Source organism: Rana temporaria, chromosome 5 (genome assembly GCF_905171775.1).
Source record: "Rana temporaria chromosome 5, aRanTem1.1, whole genome shotgun sequence".
Taxonomy (NCBI): Eukaryota; Metazoa; Chordata; class Amphibia; order Anura; family Ranidae; genus Rana; species Rana temporaria.
This window is the reverse complement of record NC_053493.1, coordinates 386481742-386505093: the sequence shown is the minus strand read 5'-3', so window position 1 is coordinate 386505093 and position 23352 is coordinate 386481742. Positions and strand designations below refer to the sequence as shown.

Sequence of the window (23352 nt, the reverse complement as noted above, 5' to 3'; positions counted from 1 at the left end):
ATGTGGAGGGGCGGGGTCTTGCGCCCCCCCATCCTAAAATGTCACCAGCCGCCACTGGTCCCCTCAAATAAGGGGGCCCCCAGATACCGGCCCCCCACCCTAAGTGAATGGATATGGGGTACATCGTACCCCTACCCATTCACCTGGAGGCAAAGTGATAGTTATTAAACACACAACACAAGGGTTTTTAAAATCATTTATTAGTCTGCTCCGGAGGCCCCCCCTGTCTTCTTTAGCTCTAATACCAGGGGGGGCTTCTTCTTCCGCTCTCCGGGGGGGTCTTCTCCTTCCGCTCTCCGGGGGGGGGGTCTTCTCCTTCCGCTCTCCGGGGGGGGGGTCTTCTCCTTCCGCTCTCCGGGGGTCTTCTTCTATCTCCGCCGCTCTCCGCTGTTGACTCGGTGCACCCCGGTTCTTCTCCAGCTGTCCGGTGCCTTCTCCTTCAGCGCTGGCTGCCTGCTATCTTCGTGTGTTAGCTCAATTACTAGCAGGCAGCCAGCACGGTCTTCTGTGACGTCATCTTCTTCTCTTCTCTTCTTCTCCCTTCTTCCGATGTTGACCCGACGCCTCTTCTCACTGCAATGGCGGAAGCACGCCTTGCATCCGATTTATATAGGCCTCACCGTCCCATCATGCTCCGGTAGGTACCCACGTGGTAGGCAGGGTTGTCGGGAAGAGGTCCTGTCCTCATCAACATGGGGACAGGGTGCTCTGGGGTGGGGGGGCCCGCAGTGCGCCCCCCTGCCCCAGAGCACCCAACCCCCCCCATGTTGAGGGCATGCGGCCTGGTACGGCTCAGGAGGGGGCGGGCGCTCGCTCGTCCCCACTCCCATTCCTGGCCGGCCGGGTAGCGTGCTTTGGATACGGGTCTGGTATGGATTGTAGGGGGACCCCCTACGTCGATTTTTCGGCGTAGGGGGGGTCTCCTTACAACCCATACCAGACCTAAGGGCCTGGTATGCTCCTGGGGGGGGAGCCCATGCCGTTTTTTTATTTGAAAATTGGCATGGAGTTCTCCCTCTCAGGAATGCATGCCGAGCGACGCTGTCAATTTTTTTTACATTTTTTTTTTCCCGACGCAACTTTTTTTACCCGGCGCGATCCACAAAACTCGGCGTAACGTAACTTCGCGCATGCGCAGTACGGCCGGCGCGGGAGCGCGCCTAATTTAAATGGGACTCTCCCCATTTGAATAGGAACGCCTTGCGCCGGCCGGATTTAAGTTACACAGCCTGAAATTTCTAGGTAAGGCTTTGTGGATCGGGCACTTAGGTAGAAATTTTAAGGCAGTGTAACTTAAATGGGATTTTTTAAGTTGCGCCGGCTTTTTGTGGATATGCCCCCTTGTTCTCAAAGAACATGGGCCAGATTCACAAAGAGATACGATGGTGTATCTACAGATACACCATCGTATCTCTGATTTTTACTGGTCCTATCTATGCACCTGATTCATAGAACCAGTTACGCATAGATAGGGCTGAGATCCGACAGTGTTACACTGTGTTACACTGTCGGATCTTTTTTTGGATTTAAAAATGGCGCCGGGGGCGTTCCCGCTGATTTACACTGAATAATATGTAAATCAGCGAGATACGCGAAATTCACTAACGTACGCGGACCCGACGCTGTGTTCTTACGTCGTTTCCGTAGCGCGGTACCCGTCGTATACTTACCCATGCTAAAAGCAGGGGTAAGTATTGTTAAGTATGGCCGTCGTTCCCGCGTCGATTTGTATTTTTTTTACGTAGTTTCCGTAAGTCGTTCTCGAATACGGAACTACGTAGTTTGCGTACGCATCGAAACCACTGACGTCCTAGCGACGTCAGTGGGAGCAATGCACGCCGGGAAATTCCCCGGACGGCGCATGCGTATTTAAATCGGCGCGGGAGCGCGCCTGATTTAAATAGTACACTCCCCCAGCCGCGGAATTAGAATTCCGCCGGGGGAGTTAGGATCCGCCGTCGCAAGTTTGGAGGTAAGTGTGTTGTGAATTTGACACTTTCCTCACAAACTTGCGAGGGCGGATCTTAAAACACATAGGTTACACGGATCTAAAGATCCGCTAACCTTTGTGAATCTGGCCCCTTGTAGGTAGATTCACAAAGAGTTAGGCTGGCTTATCTGCAGCCGTTCTATCTTAGCTTGCAATGTTTCTGGTGGCCGCTAGATGGCGCTTCCATTGCGGCCGGTGTAGATTATGTAAATGAGGGGATACGCCGATTCCCGACGATTTACGAGCGTACGCCGGGCCTACACCGTCGAGTTACGTCGTTTCCGTACGCGATAGGCCGCCTAAAGTTATTCCACCTATGAGGTGGAATAACAATGTTAAGTATGGCCGCCGTTCCCGCCGCGAGGTTCGAATTTTTTACGTCGTTTGCGCAAGTCGTCCGCGAATCGGGATTTACGTCGTTTACGTACGTGTCGAAATCAATAGGCCCGTATGGCCTACTTAGCCGCAATGCGCACTGGCAAATGTAGTCGCCTGGCGAATGCGCAGTGTAAAAAACGTCAAAAAACGTGAGGTCAAGCCTCATTTCAATACTACACGCCCCCCTCCCAGTCATTTGAATTAGGCGCGCTTACGTCCGCTTGTTTTAGGCTACGCCGCCGAAAATTTGAAGGTAAGTGGTTTGAGAATCACTACTAACCTAAATAATTTACGGCGGTGTAGCCTAAAAAGAGTAGGCTAGGCCGTCCTAATTTTAGGCGCCCCTACGTGAATCTACCTAAGAGATTTTTACCTACAGCCCCTAGTGAAAAAAATGCTGTCTTATTTGAAAGACACTAAGGACACTATTCAACTTTTAAACCGTATTGAGATTCAAGAAGGCTGTTTATTAGAAACTGCTGCACTGCTTTATACCTGTATCTCTCATCAGTTAGGGTCCTTTCACACCAGCGGACCGTTCGTCCGTTCATTACAAGTCCGTTAACGGACTTGTAATGAATCCCTATGGGAACGCGTCCGTTAGCGGATGGAGCATCCGCTAGCGTCCGCGTCAGTCGGGATCCGCTTTTCCGAACGGAAGAAACCCTATTTTTCTTCCGTTCGGCGGAACGGACCGGATGCAGACAGACAGACGGTTCGTCTGCATCCGGTCCCCCATAGGGGACAGAGGAGCAGAGACAGGGCGGTCCCTGCACTGTGTGCGGGGACCGCCCTATCCGCCGACAGCTCAGCGGGGGTCCCCGCTGAGCTTTGGCGGACACACGGAGCGGACCCAGAAATGGTCCGCTCCGTGTGAAAGAGCCCTTAGGATTCTATGCGGTGCATCATTATTTGTCCCAGGAAGAAACATTGCCTTACATTCAAAAGGAATTTATTATGGAATTACTGACTTTTGCTACAAGCCACAATTATTTCTGGTTTAATAGCAATTTTTACCTCCAAAAGAAAGGTTTTGCACTGGGGGCTAAGTTTGCTCCCAGCTTGGCCAATTTGTTCATGGCCAAATAAGAGGAGGTTGTCTATGCCCAAGGGAGAATAAAGTTGATCCTACTGTGCCCATCAATTGCTGACACTGTGACCATCAATTGCTGCTAGTGTGCTCATGAACTGCTGCCACTGTGCCCATCAATTGCCGCTACTGTGCCCATAAAATGCTGCCAGTGTGCATCCCCTGCCCACCCGGCACTTACCTTGTCTCGGTGGGGCAGCAGGTCACGGCGGTGTCCTCCACGTTTCTCGATGTCTTCTCCTGTCCTCTCTTCCCATCCTCTACTATGATTGGATGCTTGATAGGCATTATAATAACACACAGTGTTCTGATTTTGTTAACTTATATGGTATGCCATAGAGACAGACAAAGTTCAATATAGTCTATGCATAGACACCCCCAAAGCACACCTGTGTTGAAGCCTTGAAGGCACTGGCAGCCCCACGATCGGACTTGCTTTCACTCTGTTCCTGCTGCTGGACATCGTCAGCTGAGCTCAGCTGCCTCTCTGCCCTTCGTCGTCCGCCTCACAGCCTCTCAAGTCTTACTCTCTGGGCCCCGACTACTACGTTACGCCGCTGTAACTTTGGGCGCAAGTTCCGTATTCAGAAAGAACTTGCGCCCCCTAAGTTACGGCGGCGCAACGTATGTGGGCCGGCATAAGCCCGCCTAATTCAAATGGGGATGTTGGGGGCGTGTTTTATTTAAATTTGCTTTGACGCCGCGTATTTTAAATTTTTTTTGCTTGAAAATCCGCCGCAAAGTGTCATTGCTTTCGACGTGAACGTAAATGACGTCCAGCCCTATTCGCGAACGACTTACGCAAACGACGTAAAATTTTAAAACATAATTGAATGGATAGATATCTAAACCACTAATATGGTAACTGATGAAAAATAATTAAAATTAAATAGAAATTAAGACCAAGCCAAAAAGTAATACATATAACGTAAGTATATAAATTGGATTAAAAACTGGCAAGGTCCCTTAGTACACTGTAAGATCCTACATATTTTCTTAATTATTATACATAGTCTGATATACCCTCCTATAACCTTTATCTAGTTGTAATTGTTAAAATAATAATGTTAATATATACACGACTATAAACAAAGAAAATCCCTATATAAATTTTGCAATCACATTTGATTACTGGTCATACATGTTCCCATAGAGTCCCCTTAAATGACAATGTCCAGTAAGATAGACTGAGAAAGGTCCAAGCAGGATAACATTCAGATACCTTACTGGATGGAAATTCGAGATGTCAGTGGATTTCTCACTAACTCCAAGAAACCATAATGTACCCTAATGAGTGTGAAGTGGGCACATCAAGCCCTATTGATAAAAGCATTGATGTCCCACTCCACGTTCATATTGTATGGGAAATATGATTTAAGCTCATATATCCAATAGTTTTCTAATTGTGAAACCCCTCATTTTGCTGAACTGCCTCGCCTGGGCGGGACATATTTACGCTCACTTGACCATGAGATTAAGACCCCCAAGGAGAAACTTATACAGTACCTCTTAAGGATTCTTACAAATATAGTTCAATTTCATCCAATCTGAAAAATTAGTTGGAGAAAGGAGATCGGGAGCAAAAGGATAAAGAAAAAGAAAAAATACATCAGATATGTGGGTGACTACAAATCGGGTCTGGTTTTTGGTTGGCAAAAACAGGACAAAGTAGCCAATATGGGCAATACCACTAATAGCATCCCACCCTCCAATGAAGCCAAGTCCCAACCTAGAATCCCTTCTGGGAGAGTACCACAACCTCAAAGAATGGGTAGACCACAACAACAGGATTTACATACATTTCACACATTTATCGACATACATAAGTACATTCGGAAGTTGAATATTTAATCCACAAAGAAATTACGCCGGCGTATCAATAGATACGCCGGCGTAATTTCTTTGTGGATCTGGGCCAGAATTCGTAAGTAAATACCTTTTTTAAATATTCAACTTCCGAATGTACTTATGTATGTCGATAAATGTGTGAAATGTATGTATTTTTTTTGGAGGAACATATTTTAAACCTTTGTCTAGAGCAGTGGTTCTCAACCTTTCTAGTGCCGTGACCCATCCCGTTATTTCTACGATCCCCGTCGTATCTTTGTTTTGTATCCACAAAACAAGATACGACTGAATGTGGGCTCGATCCGACTGGCATACGTCTTAGTACGCCGTCGGATCGTAGGTGCATATTTACACTGGGCGGTAGGTGGCGCTTCCGTTGATTTCCGCGTAGAATATGCAAATGAGCTAGACGTACGTCCGGCCGGCGCATTATTTTACGTAGTTTCCGTAAGGCTTTTTTCAGCGTATAGTTACCCCTGCTCTATGAGGCGTACGCAATGTTAAGTATGGACGTCGGGCCAGCGTCGAATTTTCCGCCGTTTACGTCGTTTGCGTAAAACGTTCGCGAATAGGGCTTTGCGTAGAATTACGTTCACGTCAAAAGCATTGGCTTGCTGCGGGTTAATTTGGAGCATGCGCACTGGTATACCCCCACGGACGGCGCATGCGCCGTTAAAAAAAACGTCATTTATGTGGGGTCAAGTAGAATTAACATAAAACATGCCCACATCTTTGTCATTTGAATTCCGCGCCCTTACGCCGACACATTTACACTACGCCGCCGTAACTTACGGCGCAAATTCTTTCAGGATATGGAAAATACGCTGTAAGTTACGGCGGCATAGTGTATCTGAGATACGCTACGCCGGCCGTAAAAATGCGCAGAGGTACGTGGATCTGGCCCTCTGTGGTTAATCGTACCAGATTGGACCATTCTGAGCCTATTTACTCAGGATTGTCCAATCCTCCTCTGTTTAATTCCTCTTGACTGGTCTCTCCATCTATTAACGTATTCAAGGATCTTGGGGCATATCCTCAAAAGAGATACGCCGGCGTACGCCGTCGTATCCCTGGTTCTAACTTTGGAACTGATCCACAGAATCAGTTTTCCAAAGTTAGGCAGAAGATCCGACATGTGTAAGGGACTTACACTGCCGGATCTTAGGATGCAGTACCGCATCCGCCGCTGGGGGCATTTCGAGTCGAAATGCCGCTTCAGGTATGCAAATTAGCACTTAGGGCGATCCACAAAGCTTTTCAGCTTCGTTTTTTCGCCGTAAGTTTAGTTTGCAAGTGTTAGTTTGCAAGTGTAAAATTAGGGCTGCTTTTACAAAGTGTAAAGTTAGTAACACCATGTAAAAGCACATTCAAGCGACGGTATTTGGTATGCATTCCTGAGGGAGAACTCCACGGCAATTTGTAAAATCAAAACCGGCATGGGTTCCCCCCCAGGAGCATACCAGGCCCTTAGGTCTGGTATGGGTTGTAAGGAGACCCCCCCCTATGCCGAAAAATCGACGTAGGGGGTCCCCCTACAATCCATACCAGACCCGTATCCAAAGCACGCTACCCGGCCGGCCAGGAATGGGAGTGGGGACGAGCGAGCGCCCCCCCCCTCCTGAGCCGTACCAGGCCGCATGCCCTCAACATGGGGGGGTTGGGTGCTCTGGGGCAGGGGGGCGCACTGCGGGCCCCCCCACCCCAGAGCACCCTGTCCCCATGTTGATGAGGACAGGACCTCTTCCCGACAACCCTGGCTGTTGGTTGTCGGGGTCTGCGGGCGGGGGCTTATTGGAATCTGGGAGTCCCCTCAAATAAGGGGGCCCCCAGATACCGGCCCCCCACCCTAAGTGAATGGATATGGGGTACATCGTACCCCTACCCATTCACCTGGAGGCAAAGTGATAGTTATTAAACACACAACACAAGGGTTTTTAAAATCATTTATTAGTCTGCTCCGGAGGCCCCCCCGTCTTCTTTAGCTCTAATACCAGGGGGGGCTTCTTCTTCCGCTCTCCGGGGGGGTCTTCTCCTTCCGCTCTCCGGGGGGGGGGGGTCTTCTCCTTCCGCTCTCCGGGGGGGGTCTTCTCCGCTCTCCGGGGGTCTTCTTCTATCTCCGCCGCTCTCCGCTGTTGACTCGGTGCAACTCGGTTCTTCTCCAGCTGTCTGGTGCCTTCTCCTTCAGCGCTGGCTGCCTGCTATCTTCGTGTGTTAGCTCAATTACTAGCAGGCAGCCAGCACGGTCTTCTGTGACGTCACCTTCTTCTCTTCTCTTCTTCTCCCTTCTTCCGATGTTGACCCGACGCCTCCTCACTGCAATGATGGAAGCATGCTATTGGGACTCTATTTTTTTATTTTTTTGGTGTTTAACACAGTGAACTTCAGTGTTTTTTGCTTACACTGCAGAGGAATCTGCGTATTCATGCACATTTGTGTGGGACATTTCTGCTGTTTATTGATTTATATTGTTTCAGCAATCACTGTTCACATATGCTTTTGGAAACGTATTTTATTATTAATTGTTGCACGTTATTGTGTGGTATTCCACATTTCACAATCACTATTGTGTGGTTGAGCGCCCTCTACCTTCCATTTTCATTATCACAATTCAGTATTGTTCTTTGAGGAGCAGCTTATTTAGTTTAATTTAGTACTTATTTATATTTGGCGCAGAATTTTCTATTCTACACAATGACGGAAGCACGCCTTGCATCCGATTTATATAGGCCTCACCGTCCCATCATGCTCCGGTAGGTACCCACGTGGTAGGCAGGGTTGTCGGGAAGAGGTCCTGTCCTCATCAACATGGGGACAGGGTGCTCTGGGGTGGGGGGGCCGCAGTGCGCCCCCCTGCCCCAGAGCACCCAACCCCCCCATGTTGAGGGCATGCGGCCTGGTACGGCTCAGGAGGGGGGGCGCTCGCTCGTCCCCACTCCCATTCCTGGCCGGCCGGGTAGCGTGCTTTGGATACGGGTCTGGTATGGATTGTAGGGGGACCCCCTACGTCGATTTTTCGGCGTAGGGGGGGTCTCCTTACAACCCATACCAGACCTAAGGGCCTGGTATGCTCCTGGGGGGGGAGCCCATGCCGTTTTTTTATTTGAAAATTGGCATGGAGTTCTCCCTCTCAGGAATGCATGCCGAGCGAAGCTGTCAATTTTTTTTACATTTTTTTTTTCCCGACGCAACTTTTTTTACCCGGCGCGATCCACAAAACTCGGCGTAACGTAACTTCGCGCATGCGCAGTACGGCCGGCGCGGGAGCGCGCCTAATTTAAATGGGACTCTCCCCATTTGAATAGGAACGGCCGGATTTAAGTTACACAGCCTGAAATTTCTAGGTAAGGCTTTGTGGATCGGGCACTTAGGTAGAAATTTTAAGGCAGTGTAACTTAAATGGGATTTTTTAAGTTGCGCCGGCTTTTTGTGGATATGCCCCCTTGTTCTCAAAGAACTTGTAGGTAGATTCACAAAGAGTTAGGCTGGCTTATCTGCAGCCGTTCTATCTTAGCTTGCAATGTTTCTGGTGGCCGCTAGATGGCGCTTCCATTGCGGCCGGCGTAGATTATGTAAATGAGGGGATACGCCGATTCCCGACGATTTACGAGCGTACGCCGGGCCTACACCGTCGAGTTACGTCGTTTCCGTACGCGATAGGCCGCCTAAAGTTATTCCACCTATGAGGTGGAATAACAATGTTAAGTATGGCCGCCGTTCCCGCCGCGAGGTTCGAATTTTTTACGTCGTTTGCGCAAGTCGTCCGCGAATCGGGATTTACGTCGTTTACGTACGTGTCGAAATCAATAGGCCCGTACGGCCTACTTAGCCGCAATGCGCACTGGCAAATGTAGTCGCCCGGCGAATGCGCAGTGTAAAAAACGTCAAAAAACGTGAGGTCAAGCCTCATTTCAATACTACACGCCCCCCTCCCAGTCATTTGAATTAGGCGCGCTTACGTCCGCTTGTTTTAGGCTACGCCGCCGAAAATTTGAAGGTAAGTGGTTTGAGAATCACTACTAACCTAAATAATTTACGGCGGTGTAGCCTAAAAAGAGTAGGCTAGGCCGTCCTAATTTTAGGCGCCCCTACGTGAATCTACCTAAGAGATTTTTACCTACAGCCCCTAGTGAAAAAAATGCTGTCTTATTTGAAAGACACTAAGGACACTATTCAACTTTTAAACCGTATTGAGATTCAAGAAGGCTGTTTATTAGAAACTGCTGCACTGCTTTATACCTGTATCTCTCATCAGTTAGGGTCCTTTCACACCAGCGGACCGTTCGTCCGTTCATTACAAGTCCGTTAACGGACTTGTAATGAATCCCTATGGGAACGCGTCCGTTTGCGGATGGAGCATCCGCTAGCGTCCGCGTCAGTCGGGATCCGCTTTTCCGAACGGAAGAAACCCTATTTTTCTTCCGTTCGGCGGAACGGACCGGATGCAGACGGACAGACGGTCCGTCTGCATCCGGTCCCCCATAGGGGACAGCGGAGCAGAGACAGGGCGGTCCCTGCACTGTGTGCGGGGACCGCCCTATCCGCCGACAGCTCAGCGGGGGTCCCCGCTGAGCTTTGGTGGACACACGGAGTGGACCCAGAAATGGTCCGCTCCGTGTGAAAGAGCCCTTAGGATTCTATGCGGTGCATCATTATTTGTCCCAGGAAGAAACATTGCCTTACATTCAAAAGGAATTTATTATGGAATTACTGACTTTTGCTACAAGCCACAATTATTTCTGGTTTAATAGCAATTTTTACCTCCAAAAGAAAGGTTTTGCACTGGGGGCTAAGTTTGCCCCCAGCTTGGCCAATTTGTTCATGGCCAAATAAGAGGAGGTTGTCTATGCCTAAGGGAGAATAAAGTTGATCCTACTGTGCCCATCAATTGCTGACACTGTGCCCATCAATTGCTGCTAGTGTGCTCATGAACTGCTGCCAGTGTGCCCATCAATTGCCGCTACTGTGCCCATAAAATGCTGCCAGTGTGCATCCCCTGCCCACCCGGCACTTACCTTGTCTCGGTGGGGCAGCAGGTCACGGCGGTGTCCTCCACGTTTCTCGATGTCTTCTCCTGTCCTCTCTTCCCATCCTCTACTATGATTGGATGCTTGATAGGCATTATAATAACACACAGTGTTCTGATTTTGTTAACTTATATGGTATGCCATAGAGACAGACAAAGTTCAATATAGTCTATGCATAGACACCCCCAAAGCACACCTGTGTTGAAGCCTTGAAGGCACTGGCAGCCCCACGATCGGACTTGCTTTCACTCTGTTCCTGCTGCTGGACATCGTTAGCTGAGCTCAGCTGCCTCTCTGCCCGTCGTCGCCCGCCTCACAAGTCTTACTCTCTGGGCCCCGACTACTACAGGGTGGGGAGCAGAGGAAGATCACTCCACCAAGGAAGGCAAGGAGATAAGCAGGCAGGCGGCTGGCCGGGACTTGAGCCAAGGCAGAAGAACATGCGAGTGGAGATGAATGAGCATGAGCCCAAAACTGAAGAAATATTCCCTCCGCTCCGACCAACACATGGGCCGGATTCAGATACCTGAGCGTATCTATCCGGCCGGCGTAACGTATCTTAGATACGTTACGCCGCTGTAACTTTGGGCGCAAGTTCCGTATTCAGAAAGAACTTGCGCCCTAAGTTACGGCGGCGCAACGTATGTGGGCCGGCATAAGCCCGCCTAATTCAAATGGGGATGTTGGGGGCGTGTTTTATTTAAATTTGCTTTGACTCCGCGTATTTTACGTTTTTTTTGAACGGCGCATGCTTGAAAATCCGCCGCAAAGTGTCATTGCTTTCGACGTGAACGTAAATTACGTCCAGCCCTATTCGCGAACGACTTACGCAAACGACGTAAAATTTTAAAACTCTGCGCGGGAACGACGGCCATACTTAACATTAGCTACGCCTCAGGCCGGGTACTAACGAGCAAACATGTACGGTGAAACCGGTCCGTCGGATCGTTTTCACCGTACATGCCTGCCAGAGGGCTTCTGTACGATGACTGTACTAACCATCGTACAGAAGTCCGCGCGTAAACAATATGCGGGGCGTGTCCGCGTCGTCGCCGCGATGATGATGCGGCGACGTGGGCGGGCCTGCCATTTAAAGGCTTCCACACATGCGTCGAAGTCATTCGACGCATGCGAGGGACGGCGGGCGCTCTGACATGTACGGTAGGTCTGTACTGACGACCGTACATGTCCGAGCGGGCAGGATTCCAGCGGACGGTTTTAAAACACGTCCAGGAATATTTGTCTGCTGGGAAAAGGCCCGGCGGGCAAATGTTTGCTGGAATTCGGCCCGCTCGCGCCTACACACGACCGAACATGTATGCTGAAACTGGCCCGCGGACCAGTTTCAGCATACATGTTTGGTCGTGTGTACGGGGCCTCATATAGCAGGGTTAACTATACACTGAAAAAAGCCTAACGTAAACGACGTAAAAAATTGCGCCGGCCGAACGTACATCTGAATCGCCGTATCTACCTAATTAGCATATTCCTCGCGTAAACATACGGAACCGCCACCTAGCGACCAGCCTGAAAATGCAGCCTAAGATACGACGGTGTAAGACAGACTCCATGCCACGCCCCCTTAAAGGAGAAATGAACAAAAAAACAAGACAAGTGCTTTTATTTACCACTACTATTCCTTTATATTGGCTTCTGTAATTTACAAATACAGCAATTTATAAATCAGATGAAAGGTTTAGCACTGGGAAACACTTTTTGATAGATAAATATACATCTATATAGATTAGACCAAAATGAGGAGGAATGAGGAACAGAGGGACATTGTTCCAAATCAGGGTCAGTCCCTCAAAATAAGGGACAGTTGGGACCTATGCCTAAGCTGTCTTTGAAATTGCCCCAGACCCTGTTCAAACCCAATCCAGGGACAAAACCAGGGACAGACTTGGTCCAGGGACAGTGTGCTCAATCCGGGGACTGTCCCCGGAAACTGGGAATATCTGGTCACCCTAGCTCTATGGGCTCATTCACACCATCCCTGCATAAAAACTAGATTTCCCGTGCAGAGACATGAGTTTACATCAGTTTACATGCGCATTTCAGTGAGTTTTTATGCGCGTTGATGTCAGTGTAGCACTCTCTACCTAGTGTAGGTGCTAGAGTGAGATTATTAAGAGCAGGTAAATTTAGGCAGGCCTAGCTGAAATCTAGACCTGTTTGTTTTGATCTGTTGGGCTGGGAGTGGCCTGGAGTAGGCTAGTGACTCACAGGCAGCATTCACTTGGTTGAACAGGGCACATAGAGAAAACACATGTACATGCTTTTGTCATGAGTTTTAGATGCAATTCAATTGAAGTCTGTGGAGCCGAAAATGCACAGTGCTGTGTGTAAAAAAAAGTCTCTGTGCCTTTCCAAAAAAATGAATTGTAGGAAATTGCATGGGCCTCATAAAACAAATGTGAATCGCACAGGAACTGCACGCATTCCTGTTTAATTTAGGCTGGATTCGCAGCGACCTGCCGCCGTCATTCTATGGCGGCAGGTTGGCTCTCCTGCGCGAGAGCCCGTAGCTCTACGTCGGTTCTCTCGCAGGCAACTAGAGGCGTGCCCCCTGCTCACCCCCGACTCCCGTGCGCGTACCCGGAACTCACTTTGGGAGACATGGCGGCGGTGGAGGAGGCGATCGAGGACCGCTTCGGGGGCTTCGTTCTCAGGTAAGTAATTCATAATGAGCTAGTATGCTATGCATACTAGCTCATTATGCCTTTCTCTTGCAGGTGGCTTTTTTATCGGATTATTTTAAGAGGGTTTACTTCCTCTTTAATGATTTATTTTTACTCCAAATGCTGTTTTTTTTACATTTTTGACATGTGACCAGCAGCAGAGGACTGGAGGCTCCTCCTGCTTATGTTTCCCTGCAGACAGGCTGGGAGAGAGCTGGGTCATGTGACCATTGTATATTGATTAGGAAAAAGGCATTTCTTTTTTTTTTTATTAAAATAATTACAGTGCTATCCTCCATATACTGCATACCTCCCAACTGTCCCTGATTTCGAGGGACTGTCCCTGATTTGGAGCAATGTCCCTCTGTCCCTCATTCCTCCCCATTTGTCCCTCATGTTGGTCTGATCTATATAGATGTATATAAAATGCACTTTTTATCTATCAAAAAGTGTTTCCCAGAGCTAAACCTTTCATCTGATTTCTAAATTGCTGCATTTGTAAATTCCAAGAGCCAATATAAAGAAATAGTAGTGGTAAAAAAGCACTTGTGGGTTTAACCAATCGTATGTTTTTTGTACAATTCTCCTTTAAGGGGGCGTGGCAAGGGGTGTGTCCGATGCCTCCATACTTTTGCCGATAGGTGTCCCTCATTCCCATCTGAGAAAGTTGGGAGGTGTGATATACTGTAAAGATATAGAAGGGACAATGTGAATTAAAGAGTGTGTGTGTGTTAAGTATCACTTTAACCACTTGCTGACCACCCTATAACAGTTTTACTGCTACAGGGCGGCCGCTCTGCGCAGGATCGCGTATATGGTATATATGTGATCATGCATTTCTGGGTATCGTGAATGTGTGCCTCAGGTGTCTGACTCCCTCCGTGATTCTACACAGCGGGAGCTGATCAGGCCAGCGGGTCACGTGGATCTGATGTCCACCGACACCCACTGATCATTCATTACACAGGCAAAATGGCGCTCTGCCTGTGTAAATAAGGCAGATCCCTGTTCTGTTTGTAGGGATACAAAGTGACATCTGTACAAAGTCATACGGCGGCAGGTTGGCTCTCCTGCGCGAATCGCCGTAGCTGTACCTGCGCAAATACGGCGTGACAGAAAGTATTGCAACGATCGACATTTTATTCTCTAGGGTGTTAGGATAAAAAATATATATAATGTTTGGGGGTTCTAATTAGAGGGAAGAAGATGGCAGTGAAAATAGTGAAAAATTACATTAGAATTGCTGTTTAACTTGTAATGCTTAACTTGTAATACCAACGACCACCACCAGATGGCCCCCCTTCCAAGCCAAGTCGCCAGGACCCTATTTCTAGTCGCCATGGCGACCTGGCGCCCGGGATTTGTCGAGCCCTGCAATATACGCCTATTTTGTGATTTTTTTTTTAAACCAAAAATATGTAGAAGAATATATATCGGCCTAAACTGCTGAATAAATGTTTTTTTTTTATATATTTTTTGGATATGTATTATAGCAAAAAATAAAAATAATGGGCCAGATTCACATAGGTTAGCGGATCTTTAGATCCGCGTAACCTATGTGATTTAAGATCCGCCGTCGCAAGTTTTTGAGGCAAGTGGGTAATTCACAAAGCACTTACCTCAAAACTTGCGGCGGCGTATCGTAAATCCCCCGGCGGAATTCAAATTCCGCGGCTAGGGGGAGTGTAGTATTTAAATCAGGCGCGTCCCTGCTCCGATTTAACTGCGCATGCGCCGTCCGCGAATTTCCCCGGCGTGCATTGCTCCCAATGACGTCGCTAGGACGTCATTGGTTTCGGCGTGAGCGTAACTTGCGTCCAGCGCTTTTGTGAATCGACTTACGCAAACGACGTAAAATTTAAAAATTTGACGCGGGAACGACGGCCATACTTAACATTGGCTGCGCCTCATAGACCCAGGGGTAACTATACGCCGGAAAAAGCTGAACGCAAACGACGTAAAAAAAAAAGCGCCGGGCGGTCGTTCATTTCGGAATCGGCGTAACTCCTCATTTGCATAATCGTCGTGTAATAGATAGGGAAGCGCCACCTAGCGGCTGGCCTGGAATTACAGCCTAAGATCCGACGGTGTAACACAGTTACACCTGTCGGATCTTAGGCATATCTATGCGTAAGGCTGCATTCACACTATAACGCGTCGTACACGGCGTATTTTGCCGCGATTTGTAAACTTTTTTTCTTTTTTCACAAAACATTTTACATTGATGTCTATGCCGAACGCCGAAAGCCGCCTGAAAAAAAGGGTCCGGAACTTGTTTTCAGGCGGCAGGCGTACGGCGTTCGATGTGAACCATCTCATAGACATCAATGTAAATTCGCCCCTCCAGCGGCAAGAGCGTCGCGCTTCAGGCGTATATACGCCTAGGTGTGAATGGGCTCTAACTGATTCTATGAATCAGTCGCATAGATACGACCGGCACAACTCAGAGATACGACGGTGTATCAGGAGACGGTCGTATCTCTATGTGAATCTGGCCCAATGTTAGTTTTTTCAAAATTGTCGCTCTTTGTTTATAGAGCAAAAAATAAAAACCGCAGAGGTAAAAGAAGCTCTATTTGTGGGGGAAAAGGACGTCAATTTTATTTGTCGCACGACAGCGCAATTGTCAGTTAAAGCGACGCAGTGCCGCATCACAAAAAATGGCTTGGTCAGGAAAGGGGAAAAAAATCCTTCTGGGGCTGAAGTGGTTAAAGTAACGCAGCGCTGTATCGCAAAAATGGTCTGGCCATGAAGGAGGGGTAAATCTTCCGGAGATGAAGTGGTAAATAAACATTCCCCAGCTCTTGTCACTTTGTGGTGATCACACTAAAGTCTGTTGTACAATATTTCCTCTATACTATGTAGACAAAATCCAGTTTTTCCAGCAGAGCAGCAGCCCTGTGCGCGGTCACTGTGACATCCAGCATGTCTCTGCACCTGAGAAGGAAGTTATGAGGAAATACTTGCACTAGCTGTCAAATTCAGCTCCTGCCATGAGGCATTCTGGGAAATGTAGTCCTTACCAGATAACCTCCCCCCCTTAGAAATCCTCATCCTCCACAAAATCTGCTCCACAACCAGCACGTATGGATCGCAGAGTGCAAATAATGTAATCAAATCAAATCTCTCTGACGTCATCAGCAAGCATCGGCAATAAAACGTGAGGATCTCGAAACCAAAAGAACTACATTTCCCATGAAGCCTTGCGCTGGTTCCCAGGCTTGTTCTCTGCAGGTTTCCCATAGCAGTGAAAGCAGAAATCCACAAGCAGCTGTATAGGAGAAGAGACAGATGGTCCCTGGGCTTCAGAAATAATGTGTGCATCAGGACAGTGCTGAGATCATGGCTGTGGAAGGTAAGTGATTGCTCTGCAGAGCCTGGAAGGGCTCCATTGATGATGGTAATCATGTTGTGATTGTTTGCATTTTTGGGATTGCAGTGTGATGTCATGGATCAGGGTAGAGGGGTGCAGTCTCTGGTCATCAGCCAATCACCAGGCTGCAGTATGATGTCAGAGGGGCTGCAGATGCTGCTGGCATGGTCAGAGGTTGCCAGGGAACTTTGGCATTGCCTAGGGCAATATCTTGGCGTATAAATCAGTGCTGGCTAATCATTACTTTATTATAGGTAATCAATGTGAGCTGCACTTCTTTGCTTTGAGTCATCAGATTTATCTCCAATCGCCTAACAGGTCCAATCTAAGCCAAACTAATACCGCAGACCTTTTATTTCATTGCGTAAAAGTCACTTCATTCTACATTGTAAACTCTTTAGAGCGAGGGGCTCCAAACTTTTCCAGTATAAGGGCCACATTGGAGTCCCTACTTACATCAGCGTCTGGATCAGAGTCCGTCCTTACATCTAGGTCCCTATCAGAGTCCCACTTATATAAGGGTCCCCAGTAGGGTTCCTCTTTACATCAGTTTCCCAATCAGAGTCCTCCCTTACATCAAAAGTCCCCATCTGAGTCCCCCCCTTCTTCAGGGTCCCCCTTATATCATAAGTCCCCATTAGAGTCTCCCCTTACATCAGGGTTCCCATTAAAGTCTTCCCTTACATCCAGTCCCCCCCCCCCTTATATCAAAGTCCCCATCAGAGTCCCCCCTTACATCAAGATTACCATCAGGGTCCCCATTGGGGTTCCTCTTTACATCAGGATCCTGATCAGATTCCCCCCCCCTTACACCTGGATCCCAATTAGGGTTTCTCTTTACATCAGGGTCCCGATCAGAGCCTCCCCTGCATCAAGGTCCTGATCAGGACCCCCATGCTTGCATCAGGGTCCCTCCTTGCGTCAGGGTCCCGATCAGAGTCCTCCCTTACATCAAAAGTCCCCATCAGAGTCCCCCTTCTTCAGGGTCCCCCTTACATCATAAGTCCCCCCTTAAATCAGGGTTCCCTTCAGAGTCCTCCCTTACAGCAAGATTCCACATCAGAGCCTCCCCTTACATCCAGTTCCCCCTTATATCAAAGTCCCCATCAGAGTCCCCCCTTACATCAAGATTACCATCAGGGTCCCCATTGGGGTTCCTCTTTACATCAGGATCCTGATCAGATCCCCCCCCTTACACCTGGATCCCAATTAGGGTTCCTCTTTACATCAGGGTGCCGATCAGAGCCCCCCCCCGCATCAAGGTTCTGATCAGGACCCCCATGCTTGCATCAGGGTCCCTCCTTGCGTCAGAGTCCCGATCAGAGCTCCCCTTGCGTCAGGGTTCCATTTTACATAATAGACCTGATCAGAGTCCCCCCTTACATCATGGTCCCGATCAGAGATTGCTCTTACTCCGGGGAGGTTGCAGCGGAGACTATAGGCCTCTGCTGAACTTAATCCTCAGTCTGTACCAATTAAGGATTTGCAACTCACCCTAGCTGTGGGGCAGATACAATATTGTAGTGGCCCAAGGGCCATAGTTTGGAGACCCCTTCTTTAGAGAAATTTGTGACTTTTTTTTTTCTTTGGAAAGTTATAGACATGGCCTGTACAGGGCGAATGTACACAAAATGGGCAAGGAGAAAAATGATTGTTGCCCATAGCAACCAACCAAGTCTTTATTCCATTTGCAAACTGTGGACTCTAGAAATTTGTTTTTGCAGCAGATTGGTTGCCATGGGCAACAAGTCATTTTCCTGCTAGCACACTTTTTATACATTGGCCCCTGTCCCCTTATGTCTAAAGCTGGCTATATATGTTACAACCTGATTGTACAATCTCCTTTAGGGCCCATGTCCATGGACTTCGTAGGCCCCTTTCATGCAGGCCGCGTCTTCTCCGATCAGTGGGGGGTTCCGGGAACAGATCTCCCACTGAATTGGTCATACAACGTTGTACTCAAATGAAATTTTATATTTTATATATATATGATTTATTGGATGGATATATATATATATATATATATATATATCTAGCCCTAGACCTCCTCTGTAACTCAAAACATGCAACCTGTAGATTTTTTTTAAACATCGCCTATGGAGATTTTAAAGGGTAAAAGTTTGTCGGCATTCCACGAGCAGACGCAATTTTGAAGCGTGACATGTTGGGTATCAATTTACTCGGCGTAACCTTATCTTTCACAATATAAAAAAAAATTGGGATAAATTTACTGTTGTCATATTTTTTAATTAAAAAAAAGTGTATTTTTTTCCCCCAAAAAAGTGCGCTTGTAAGACCGCTGCGCAAATACGGTGTGACAGAAAGTATTGCAACGGTCGCCATTTTATTTTCTAGGGTGTTAGAATAAAAAATATATATAATGTTTGGGGGTTCTAATTAGAGGGAAGGAGATGGCAGTGAAACTAGTGAAAAATGACACATTATAATTGCTGCAATGCCAATGTAATGTAATGTAATGTAATGTAATGCCAACGGCCACGACCAGATGGCGCCAGCTCACAGAAGCTTCCGAAGAGCTTGGGACTTCACAAGGCCGCAAAGCCGCGGCCTCAATTACCGGCCGTCGCGGACCCGCAGCGATCGCGTGGCAGGGGAGGTGGGGGCGCACGGAGACACAGGATCCTGTGCCTCCATGCGCCCCCACCTCCCCCGCCACGGCCGGTAATTGAGGCCGCGGCTTTGCAGCCTTGTAGGCCGCAAAGCCGCGGCCTCAATTACTGGCGGGCGCCAGGTGACAATTTCTTGTGGCCAATGTGACCTGGCGCCCGGATATTGTCGACCCCTGGGGTAGGAGGTAGACTTATGCTGGCCATACACTATACAAAAAATCGGCCAAACCCATTTTTGAAAAATGAACATTTGGCCGTGAGTGCAAACGATGGTGCCATCATGTAATGACCGATAAATCATTCAGTGGACGATAAATAAATAAATACATGATGTTAATTTTTTTTACATATACTTAGTGCAGACAGTCCAGACGGGAAACACATTAACCTTTTGAATTTATCGTTCGTTCGGCAGAAAATTTCCAAACTTGTCGTTCGTTTTTTTTGGCTCAAAAACATCCCAACTGATTACCGATTTGTATGTCCATTAACTGGCCGAAAAGCGAACGAACTGGCCAAATGACTGAATTTCAGGCCATTTTTCGTATAGTGTATGTCCAGCATAAAATGTTGTACACACTATAAGAAAATCGGGCGAACGTTTGTCCAATTCTCTACTCGAGGTTTCCCAGCAAATTGAAACCGATGAAAGAAAATTCGTACAAAAATTCTTACGATTATTCTCGTATGACAAAGGCTTTTTTGTTGTTTATTGTTTCTAATCATGCGCAGTCTTTCTTTTCAGATTTTTCTTGTACGAAATGGTACACATTAAACGAAAATCATTAGTTTTGTTCCCGTACGAGAAAATTTGGGGAGTTTGTCCTTTTGGAAAATTTTGTCCGAAAAAACCTTTGGACAAAAATGTTTGCCAGATTTTCTTATAGTGTGTCTTAACTCGCACTAATACAGTGATCAGTGATAATACTATACATTGTCACTGTACTAATGACACTGGCTGGAAAGGTGTTAACATCTTGAGTAATCAAGGGCTTCAGTGTGTGCATAACAAGTGTTAAAGGGTTTGTAAAGGTACATTTATTTTTTTCCCTAAATAGCTTCCTTTACGTTAGTGCAGTCCTCCTTCACTTACCTCATCCTTCCATTTTTTGCTTTTAAATGTCCTTATTTCTTCTGAGAAATCCTCACTTCCTGTTCTGTAACTCCACACAGTAATGCAAGGCTTTCTCCCTGGTGTGGAGTGTCATGCTCGCCCCTCCATTGGACTACAGGAGAGTCAGGACGCCCACTAACATACAGCTCCTTTCTCTATCTGCAACGTAGAGAGCGGCCTGACTCTCCTGTAGTCCAAGGGAGGGAGCAAGCACGACACTCCACACCAGGGAGAAAGCCTTGCATTACTGTGCCCAATACCCTGCATACCCAATACCCTGCGCCCACCTGCAAATGCAAACATGAGCACAGAGGGTTAGTGGAGCACAGTTGATCCGTGATCCGAACGGGTCATCCCCTTCGGATCGGCACACACTGTGATCCGCGGATTGTCGAAGCGACGGCCTTTCCTAATGTTATGGCCGTGGCTCCGGAGCTAGACCGAAGCCGCGGCCTTTCTTAATGTTATGGCCGCGGCTTTGCCTTGGCTCCGGAGCCGCGGCCATAACGTTAGGAAAGGCCGCGGCTTCGGCCTAGCTCCGGAGCTGCGGCCATCTTGGTACACCCGGTGGCGGCCCTCCTCTCTGTTTACACCCACAGTGGAGGAGGACCCCGCACTCGTGGGACACACCGCTGGGAGTCATACTACTGGGGGTGTCTGTCTGTACTACCTGGGGGGGGGGGGGTCTGTCTGTACTACCTTGGTGGGGTCTGTCCGTACTACCTGGGGGGGGGGGGGGTCTGTCTGTACTACCTGGGGGGGGGGGGTCTGTACTGAGAGGGGGGTGTCTGCACCGATGCGGGTGTCTGCACTGAGGGGGTTCTTTACTGAGGGGGGACTATAGTTGGTGGGAGGGGGGTTGACACGATTTTTTTCTGCACCGGGTGACACCAACCCTAGTGACACCACTGCAGTGGGGGAGATGTGGATATTACAGTGGGGGGATGTAGATATTACAGTGGGGGAGATGTTTTGTTTTGCCGATCCAAAAAATGTTCCGATCCGTGACTCCTGATCCGAGGAACTATCCGAACCGTGAGTTTTTTTGATCCGTTGCACCCCTACAGAGGGTGCAGGTTTATGTAAACCGCTATTGCACCACACATGCGAGGTACAAGATGGGGAGGCATATGGCCTGGAACTATGGTCAAGAGATCCCGCTGCCTGTCTCGTCCATAGAATGTCAGACTAATATTGGCTGCTGTGGTCACATGGCTTCATAAAGTAGTATCTGTGGCAAGTGGTATGATTACTGGTTGGTTACTTTGAATGAGTGAACTGGAGGCTGAATGGAATCCCTTTATGAGGGCTATGGAAACAAAGGGCTAAGCATGGGGACCAAGCCGTGTAAGGGGAGCATTTTATGATTGGGTAGTTTGCATCCGCTAACGTCCGCAACCATCCGCGTCCGCAAAGATCCGCTTTTGCGGACGGAAGAAAACCCTATTTTTCTTCCGTCCGGCGGAACAGATCGGATGAATCCGGACACATGGTCCGTATTCATCCGATTTCCCCATAGGGGAGAGCGGAGGAGAGACAGGGTGGTCTCTGCACAGTGTGCGGGGACCGCCCTGTCCGCCAACAGCTCAGCAGGGATTTACGGAGGAATCCCCGCTGAGCCAAACGGGCTAACGGAGCGGATCAATTACGGATCCGCTCTGTGTGAAAGAGCCCTATGGGGGACACTTTATGGGGCAACATCATATGGAGGAAGGACTGTATGAGCGTGTATTCTACGAGGGGCAGATGCATATGGAGGAAGGTCTTTATAAAGGGGCCCTATGGGGCAGAATTGTATAAGGGGTACTCTATGGGGGTAGCACCATCTGGAGGAAGAACTATATGGGGGAAGCATGGGGACTGAGCAATATGAGGGCAGAATTTTATGGCAGGGGAGGTGGAACTCCATGGAGGCAGTAGTTTTTGCTGGAAAGGCTATAGGAGGGACACTCTATGGAGGAAGAACTATATGAGAGGAGCTTTATGGGGGCAGAATTGTATAAGGGGTACTCCTATGGGGGTAGCACCATTTGGAGGAATAACTATTAGACATGTGCATTAGTTTTTGTCCGAATGCATTTCCGTCCGAATTTGGGGTATTTTCGCTTTTGTTTTAACAAACGATAACGAATGCACAGAATCTGAAATCCGTTTTGTATGAGGAAAGGATATCATGTGGGGGATTCTGTAGTGGCAGGAGTCTATAGAAAGGCTGTAAAAGCAAGCAATCTATGCAGCAGCACACAATGGAGGAAGGACTGTATGAGATGGACTCTATAGAGGACATCATTGTATGGGGGAAGGACTGTATGAGATGGACTCTATAGAGGACATCATTGTATGGGGGAAGGACTGTAAAAGAGGGACTCTATATGGGAAGAACTTTATAGAGAAAGGTCTGTATGAGGGTATACTCTATGATCTGGAGAATGGCAATTCTGTATCGGGGAATAACTCAATGGGGGACTCTATGGGGTAGTATTTTTGCTGTATGCGGGCCAGGCATGTTCTGGCCATAAGGACTACAGGGAGTTTCCCAGTGGGCCAAAGGCTCAGTGGGCCGGTTTCAGTGACAGCCTGTCAAAGTGTCAGGGACGTACTGTTCGCTCCCCTCGGCACGCGCCTACGCGCATGCGCCAACCACGGACCTTGCACACAGCTATGCAGCCGTTGCGCGCTCCTTCGCGCACGCGCCAAAACTAGACGCATCTTTTGGCGCCCAGCAAGCCTATAAAAGACACTGTGGTGATGCTGCACCTCGCGGCTTGATCTGCATCTGTTCCCTGAGCTCCTGTTGCTGTTTGAAAGCATTCTGTTCCAAGTGTATGACCCGGCTTCCTGACTCTGCTTCCTGCTCCAATCCTGACTCCGGCTTGTTGACCTTGCTCTGTTCCCTGCTTGAATACCCGTTGCCAAGACCCGGCCTGGACTGACTACTCTTCTGCCTATTGCTTCTGCTATGACTCCAAGTGTATGACCCGGCCTGCCTGACTCCGCCCACCTGCACCTGCTGCGCTGCTAACCTGCATCCACGCCTCTGCTAACCTGCATCCACGCCTCTGCTAACCTGCATCCACGCCTCTGCTAACCTGCATCCTCGGCTCTGCTGACCTGCATCCACGCTCTGCTGACCTGCATCTACTAAGTCTGCAAACCTGCATCATCTGCTTCCTGTCTCTCGGTTCCCATCTCACCAGCAGCAACAACCAGAACAGGCACCTGTA

General features: G+C 48.4%; 1 protein-coding gene across 3 annotated transcripts in view; it reads left to right on the top strand.

The window, feature by feature from the left end:
• Positions 1–16028: 16028 nt before the first annotated feature.
• SAMD12 (sterile alpha motif domain containing 12) overlaps positions 16029–23352 on the top strand; it is a 936923-nt gene continuing 929599 nt past the window's right edge. The window contains exon 1 of one of the 3 annotated variants that reach the window (XM_040354887.1): positions 16029–16366. In XM_040354887.1, coding sequence (XP_040210821.1) covers positions 16354–16366 — 13 coding nt within the window. In that variant the 5' untranslated portion in view covers positions 16029–16353. The remainder of the gene's footprint in view (positions 16367–23352) is intronic. The other 2 variants (XM_040354888.1, XM_040354886.1) reach the window with 2 other exon arrangements.